This window comes from Siphateles boraxobius, unplaced genomic scaffold (genome assembly GCF_051911475.1).
Source record: "Siphateles boraxobius isolate OS27281-9 unplaced genomic scaffold, OSU_SipBor_1 57, whole genome shotgun sequence".
NCBI lineage: Eukaryota > Metazoa > Chordata > Actinopteri > Cypriniformes > Leuciscidae > Siphateles > Siphateles boraxobius.
Genome location: NW_027509183.1, coordinates 1,756,004 through 1,765,000, shown reverse-complemented (window position 1 = coordinate 1,765,000; position 8,997 = coordinate 1,756,004). Strand labels below are relative to the sequence as shown.

Sequence of the window (8,997 nt, the reverse complement as noted above, 5' to 3'; positions counted from 1 at the left end):
TCAGTCTCACCCGTTTGACCCGCTGGTTTACTTCAGCTCTGCTGTAACACCGACCCGTCAGAAGCACACGAGAGACTTACAGAACAGATGAATGTCAACAGCATCCGCATTCACTGCATGCTTTTAGTCCTGATTTAGGAGGAAAGATAGGATTGTTTCAGGAGGACAAATTCAAGGATGGAGAATTTCAGTTAAACGTTTCCAAAGGACATTTCTCAAACTGAGTCCCAATTAAATCTTAAGCTTTTAGTCATTTGCTCAAAGTTTAGAATATAAAGTCGAGTGTATTTACAGGTGATGAGCGAACGCAAGAGTCAGCGACACAAAGATAGAAACAGTGTCACTTTGACAAACATTCGTTTAGAGTCAGTCAGAGGTCATAATCTTTAACGCTTACCGTTGTTGATTTTCACATACTTTACGATGTTTGAGAACCAAATAAGGGCCGATGTTACGCATTTCAACAGTGAGATGACGCCAGATTTGCTTGTCATCCGTAAACACATCAGGCATGCTTTTGGACATGTTAGTCTGTTTTGTGATTAATGAGTTCATTTCTTGTGTTGCACATTGGAGTTATTTCAAAACATTTGGCATAGACGTCAAGAGTTTGGAAGCAGATCTCGGCTCATCTCAGTAAAATGCACTTTATTTTAAGTTGACAGTTTCATAGGGTTTGGGTTAGGGTTAGTTACTTGTAATTATGCATAATTTTCTGTTATTAATACATGCAGTAACGTGTAACTACGTTCATTCATCTAATCTCGACCCAAGGTTATTTTTGTTCACTAAAACTTCAACTAAAACCATTTTCATTAGTTGAGACAAAATAAACGTTAACTGAAATAAAATAATATGTAAAAAACTTCAAATTTTTACATAGTTTAATTTAAAGTACTAAAATAAAAATAAAAACAAAATAAATAAAACATAAATAAAAAGTATAGACATATTGTAAAACTGCTGTTAAATAAAAGAAAATAAATGTTAACTGAAAGAAAAGAAAATATTTAAAAATGTAAATACTTTTTGTTTTATTTTAGGTAGTTGCCAAGACAACTTTAGTTAAAACAAAATAAGCAAATTAACCCTAAGAGAAATAAAATAAAATAAAATATTATAAATATTATTTATTTAAGCTAATTATAATTTAGTTTAACTTGAAGTTGGCCTACTAAAATAACTAAAACTAAGTAACCTAAAACTAATAAATAAAAATATTTTTTACAAATTTCATTAGCTGGAACAAAATAAATGCTATCTTAAATAAAATGTAAAAAAAACATTTGTCATTTTCTTTTAGTTTAATTTGAAATACTATAACAACTAAAACTAATAAATTATATATATATATATATATATATATATTTTTTTTTTAAACACTAATGAACTATTGAACTAAAACTCACAACAAAATTACTAAAACTTTACATTTATTTAGCAGACGCTTTTATCCAAAGCGACTTACAAATGATAACAACCGAAGACAACGATATGCAAGTCTTGTGACCCTTCCCAGTTTAATCTAACGCAGTATGTGTACTTTTTTTATTTTTATGAAGATAATAGATATAGAATAGAAGATAAAGTGTTAGTATTAATGGAGTTGCCGTTTCTTGAACACGGCCACGTACTCAACGCTGGGTTGAGTTTCAGATCGTTCCTCCAGCAGGGAACAGACCAGGAGAAGGAGAGATTTAAAAGAGATTTAGTGGCTCTCTGAGATGATGCACCACAAGACGACGTTCACTTGCAGAGCGCAGGTTTCTGGATAAAATTAAAATAAATAAAAATTAAAGCTAAACCTGCTTACAATCTAATTCAAAAATTCACATACGAACCTGAAATGACATATACTGTGTGATACGGTACAAATATTTTGAGTGTCCCTTATTTTTCTGTAAAGAACCACCCGTATTTTTCTTTTCTGGAGTTGGCAACCCTAACCCACACACACACACACACACACACACACACACACACACACACACACACACACACACACACACACACACACACACACACACACACACACACACACACACACACACACACACACTTTTTAAAGCATAGTTACGCCACTGGTTCTAACTCATTTGTCTTTGTGTGTCCTGCAGGTTTCAACGTGGAGACTATCACATCGACGTGTGTATAAACGACTACCTGGACGTGTACTGTCCGCACTACGAGGACTCGATCCCCGAGGAGCGGGCCGAGCGCTATGTGCTCTACATGGTGAACTACGACGGCTACAGCACGTGTGACCACACCGCCAAGGGCTTCAAGCGCTGGGAGTGCAACCGGCCTCACTCGCCCAACGGCCCGCTCAAGTTCTCCGAGAAGTTCCAGCTCTTCACGCCCTTCTCGCTGGGCTTCGAGTTCAGGCCAGGCCGAGAGTATTATTACATATGTGAGTGTGACATCACAGCACACGACTGAACACGATTGGCTGCTTTATCATCATCAAGTTATGTTTGCCCTTGAGCATCCTAATGGACATTTTTGTCTTTTGCAGTTTAGTTTTTTCGATCACTTTGCCTGTGTTAATGCTAACTGCATAACATTTGCCACAGGTGTGTATTTTTATTTGAATTTAAGTATTTCACCGCCATTTTCTTTAAAAAAAATCTATTTTACACTAGGTTCACAAAATACTTCCTCTCAGCGCCTTTTGGACAAACATGTCCCCATTGAAACCCATTTAAACTGCTATTTTTAATCCCAGGGCCGTTTAACTATAAAATGATGCAATCTTTGTTAAGAGGCTTTCATTCTGTTGGCAAGGCTTAAAAATGAACATTTTTACTATTTTTTACCAGATGGTGCCATTTTTCCAGGCTTGGCCTATAGAGCAAATACTCGCTTTATTCCTGTTTTCTGGTTCCGCATATTATAGAGCAAATTGGATAAATTATAACTGTGTGTGTGTGTGTGTGTGTGTGTGTGTGTGTGTGTGTGTGTGTGTGTGTGTGTGTGTGTGTGTGTGTGTGTGTGTGTGTGTGCGTGTGTGTGTTTGTAATATTGAGAGAGAAAAACTCAACTGCAAATCTAAAATCCAATCACTGTGTGACTCGAGGAGTTTTGCTGCATCTAATGGGGAAAATGTGTTACTGCGCTCAAACAAACTCTCACCGAAAGCTCATTTTTTGAGATATCAACCTCAAATTTGGAACACAACTTATTTAGATGTATGGCTTTGATTTTCTGGCCGTATTAGAGTTCAACTTGTTTCATAAAATATATATTTTATATAAAATAATGATCATCAATATTTTTATAAACTTAAACCTATATAACTTTTTTTTTATTTACTTGTTTTTTTTTTTTTTACTTCAGCAATAATCTGCCAATGGTCTTTTTTTAAATGAGACCCAACCTTATTCTGTGCTCACAAGCTTCAAATGTTTATGACAGATTTTTGTCCACTATGGACCTATGTGTAACTTTAGGGTTAAAAGTACAGAGAATAACAGCTTGGATTTTTGTAGTTTTAACTAGAAAAGGCAGGCTGTCTTTGTCTTGTTTTATTAATATAGCACTGCTAAAAGCAACAGAGGTTGACAGAAGTGCTTTACATAGAAAGAAAAAAGATAAAACATACTTATAAACAAATCTAACATCACAGACACCACACACTGAATAGCACTATAGCACTATAGCACACAACTATAGCACACTGAATGCTGGTCTAAATGTTGGCTTTGTCTGAATGTATTATGTTGCTGGTCAATTTGACTCAAATACATTTTTGAGTTGTCAGAAATACTTGTTAACCTATCTTTTTTTTCTTTTTCTTGTGACCTTTTTACATTCCGGATGACCGAAATGCATGCAAAGTTTCGACATTCTCATGTGTTGTGGTGTGTGGGTACTACATTTATGATTATGATGATATTTTTGGTCCAATTTAGCCCACATATTTTAATGGTTAACCCTTTATCCATTTAACCATTGTATTAAGTTCAAATTCTAGGTATTATTTTTGTAATGTAGATTCTATGGACCCTAATTGGATTGACAACAAAAAAAAAAAGATAAAAACACTCAACAAAATTACTAAACCTTCAAATAAAGTGAAACCAGAAAATATTGAAAAAGTATTTTTTTAATTAAAAATAGTAACATAAAGTATAATAGTATACTATTGATAGTAATTGAGTGTTTATGAGCTGGACATTATTTTTGCATCTTTAAGTACAATTACAGCTTGGAATTTTGTAGTTTTAACTAGAAAAGGAAAGTTGGTCAAAATGTTGGCTTTTTCTGAATGTATTATGTATGTTGCTGGTCAGTTTGACCCGAATTGATTTTTGAGTTTTCAGATTTAATAATTAACTAATAATTCTTTCTTGATAATTTGTGACCTTTTCGCATTTTGGATGATGGAAATGCATGCAAAGTTTCGACACTCATGTGTTGTGGAATGTGGGTGTAATATTTATGATTATGATATTTGTGGTTCAATTTGCCCCACATATTACATGGTTAACTAGCTTGGCGTTTATTAGTTTTAACTAGAAAAGGAAAGTTTGTGAAAAATTTCGCTTTGTCTGAAACTATCGCTGGTCGTTTTGACCCAAATTGATTTTTGAGCTGTCAAAAATTCATGATTAACCTTTTATTTAGTTTTCTTGATATTTTGTGACTTTTTTTAATTTCGGATCATGAACATTCATGCAAAGTTTCTACACTCTGACGTGTTGTGGAATGTGCGTATAGAATTTATTTTGCGATTATGATGTTTGCGGGTCAATTTGGGCCACAACATTTTCATAATTGATGAACTTTGCAACATTGACACAGTTATTGAACAGAACTGAATCAACATTGAACATAATTGATCACATTCTGGGTATGATTGTTATGGTGCAGGGTTAAATTGACAATAATTTGTTGCCAATAAATGGATTTTACCATTTTTACCAAAATATTTGACCAAAGAAATCTGGAAAAAAAAACAACCTTTAACATTAATAGTTTCCACACTTTACAACAACAAAAGTAGAAATGAAAAATGATCAAAATGAAGTGAGAAATGAACAAATATCTGCCAATGGAATCAGAAAAATAATCTCATTTTTACTTTGGATTAAGATTATTTTTCTGACCCCACTGGCAAATATTTTCACTTAACTTCGATTTTTCATAAAACGACTCAAATCAAGATTAATTTACTTAAACAGCTAAATTACATAAGATATGCAATTTAAAACCATTCTTGCAGTGTATTTAAAAAAAAAAAAAAAAAAAAAATATATATATATATATATATATATATATATATATATATATATATATATAATCTAAAATATATTTTTTTAATTCTTCACTTTTTCCTTTTGTCTGAAAGTCAAACAGCAAAAGCAACATTAGGATTCCCAGCAAAATGAATATGCATGAATTGATAAAAATGTACGCCATCAACACATTGTAAATCTCTTCGGATAAAAGCATCTGCCAAATGCATAAATGTGCATACAAATACCCAGAGGTTAAATGCACCCTTTTTCTTTTTTCTGTTTTTTTAAATTCGGCTTCGTGCAGCTGCTTTTTAAAAAGACAGTTTTAAAGTTTGTTATGAGGGTTCAAGGATCAGAGAGATGTTTGGTTTGTTCAAGCACATGATATGAGCTCATGCTATACAGTAACAAGATGAAATACTCAGAGACCAGAAATACCTGTCAACCCAGGTGTGTTTTGCATTTTGAACCCGATCGAGTTTTATGTGTTTAGGCCTGCATGTGATTCAATTTCAAGCAGTTTCAACAGCCCTAATATAACTTTATTTCCCTCACTGTATGTCGGTGACAAAGCCGTTTGTTCATTATAAGAAAATGCAATATTTTCTCTTGTTGTGATTCATTTTCAAGGACAACATAAAAAATCCAGGGAGGACAGAAATCAATATGAATCAATATTTTTTTTAAAGAAAATGCAATTTGAGTGTTTCGCTGAGGGACAGCTGTCTACAAGGTGAGATGAAAATACAGGCAAACCTCATTAGCTTCCCCTCATAACGTTCCTTCAGGACCTTCACATCGTCGTCACGTCCCGAGGCCTCGTTACATCGAGATCCGTTATTATGTGCTTGACTAGCCGGTGCTGCTGAGAACGTGAAAATCATAGAGCATATCGTTCTTCTCACGAGTCCCATCATCTCGGTCCATAGCGAACATCTGTGAAATGCGTTTGCCCTCTCTGACTGATGGTGCGTCTCACTCTGTCCCGCGCTCCAGTCTTCACATCTTGGCAGCTTTTGTCTCTCTGGTGAACATCGTAATTAATATACATCATGACAGTCATATTGAGCATAATTCCAAACAGAAAGTCAAAGCTGGATTTGAAGTGTGAAGCGTCCCGCTTTTAGTTGCCAGATTTCACAATGACTTCCGACGCTGTTATTATCTGTATTAAGAAAGGTGATTTCACAATACAGGCAGTTTAAGATGTCAGCTGTCTCTGGCAGGAATATTTAAGCAAATGTTCAATTAAAACCTCCTTTCCAGTTCATCCATCAAGCTTTCATTATGACTATAATGGAAACTGTCCAATTTCATTGTAATTGTGTTTTATATCATGCTGACATCCACATTATTGTGCATTTCACTTTTTTTTTTTTTTTCTGAAAGTCAAACAGCAAAAGCAACATTAAGATCATGGGTTTGATTCCCAGCAAAATGAACATGCATGAATTGAGAAAAACGTACTATTATTCAACAGATTGATTGTGCTTTCATTCACTGAATTTTTAATTGGTCACATCACCATTTTTACTTGACTTTGACCTTTAAGGTCAGAGAAAAAAGATTTCAAAACCTGCTGGTAGATGTAAAAAAAATATCTTTCTCTATTGATAGCCATTCAAAAATGATTTGTTGCATGCAACATAGAAATATATATTTTTTATGTTTGTTTATTATTTTATATTATTTTAATTTATCTGGATGCATAAAAGCATCTTTCTCCATTGATAGCCATTCAAAAATTATATGTTGCTAACAGCATATACATTTTATAAATACAATATAATATTACAATTATAAATAATATTGTTAATAAGTTACCAGTGTTTTACTTTATTTTATTTTATTTATTTATTTTCTATTTTTTTATTTTTTTATTTTAGGCTCTTGGCTCATCAAATTTTGAAATGAATTTGATTGGTTTGGGACTAATAGCTCAGTTGGTCCAGTCAAGACACATCTATTTCTATAGCGCTTTATACAGATTGTTTCAAAGCAGATTCACAGTAATAAAATAGTAAAATAACAGTGAACAGTGTTTTAATTCAGATCAATTCAGTTCAAGGTTGATTCAGTTCAGTTCAATAATTGTGTCAATGTTGCAACGTTCATCAATTATGAAGTGCCTTGTTGGTGGACACACAAAGAGAAATGAATAACAAATACATTTTTATGCAATAACGAAGAGTATAAAAACTAGTTCAATGAAATTAAGTTGGATTATTCTACACTATTTCGGTTTCCTGTGTATTTTTATGTCTATTAGAGTGTCGATCAATCACAGCTCACTAGTTTAGCCAATCTTGAATGTCTGTTTTCATGGACTGTTGTTGAGTGAAGCGCTCTTTAGAAAACTCTCTAGATCATTATGGTTCAGGTTCAGTGTCATTACAGTAGCTTTCAGATGGTGGTTTTCCGTCTCTGGAGATGGTGACATTTCTCTGAATCAGTCGTAAAGGTGCTGCTGATAACGGCTCAGAAGAAATTTTATCGGCTCTCTGTGATTACGGCCATTTCTCTCAAATAGTGACTGACGTTATCACATCAGACGTCACGACTCTAATCGCGTCAGTTCAAAGAGGACTTTTAGTGGCTCTCTTAACTCATTTATAGTCTTGTGAAGTGGCCATACACAGCAAAAAGATTGTATTATTACTTTGAGTTTTGTTGTTGTTGATTTCCAGCAGAAAAATATAAACATTCTTAAATCAGGATACTATACTGGAGAAGCAAAATGACTGAAGATCATTAATCAAAAAGATCAAAATCAAGGGATTTTATGATTAAAAAAAGAATAAATATGTGCCAGTGGGGTCAGAAAAAATAATCTTAATTCAAAGGGTAAACTAGATAATTCTTCTGATTCCATTGGCAGATATTTGTTCTTGTTTTAAGCACAAATTCACTACATTTTGATACATTTTTCTTTAAACAAGACTTAATATCTGAACAAGTTTTGCTTCTGCAGTAAATGTATCCTGATTTAAGAATGGTTAGATATTTGTAGTGGAAAACAAGACAAAAGTGTAAATCAAAGTACATTTACTGTTTTGTCATACAGACAAGTGTTATACATCATTCGAAACATCATAAAGTCTACTTTTATTTGCGTACGCTAATAAAATATTGATAAACTAAGCATCAATATTCATCACATAATACACTAGTGTAGTGTAAAAAAATACCATTTAACTGAATTGTAAAGAAATTAATCACAGTCTTTTTTGATTGCATATGGCATTTAGTGGGTATATGATTAAAAACAAGATATATTACACAGTAAAATTAGATTTTTTAGTCGAACAATGAGTAGAACTAAACTGTGGGCTTAAATACAACGAACTGAACAAGAAACAGGTGTGCAAAGCAATCAGTAACCATGACAACAAATAATGAATGAGAACTCAGGCAAACAGAAACAGGGAAAAACCGAACTAAAACACTATTAAACTAAACATAACCCTTACAGTTTCTTTGTAACTGTATACTGTAGTGCTAATGCACATTTCTTTCAGTGTATGATTAAAAGCAGTTCCTCCAGAGGTTTGTGGATGTTAGATTTAATTTGGATGGGAATGAAAGCAGCCTGTGTGTGTTGGAGGTGTCAGTAATGTCAGCGTGTGTGTGTAATACAGTCGGCAAACAAAGATAACATCAAACGCTCCTATAATGTACTTCCACGAACATAAACCAGCTCGCTGTGACAGAAGTGGGCCAGCGTTCATCAGCAGCGTGTGTTGCTTTACAAATGTGC

General features: G+C 33.5%; 1 protein-coding gene across 3 annotated transcripts in view; it reads left to right on the top strand.

The window, feature by feature from the left end:
- efna5b (ephrin-A5b) overlaps positions 1-8,997 on the top strand; it is a 122,481-nt gene that overhangs the window by 95,325 nt on the left and 18,159 nt on the right. For all 3 annotated transcript variants that reach the window (XR_013195703.1, XM_077206942.1, XM_077206941.1), the window contains exon 2: positions 2,118-2,410. Coding sequence is in view for 2 of the 3 variants with exons in the window: in XM_077206942.1 (XP_077063057.1) it covers positions 2,118-2,410 (293 nt within the window). In the remaining variant the exon portion in view is untranslated. The remainder of the gene's footprint in view (positions 1-2,117; positions 2,411-8,997) is intronic.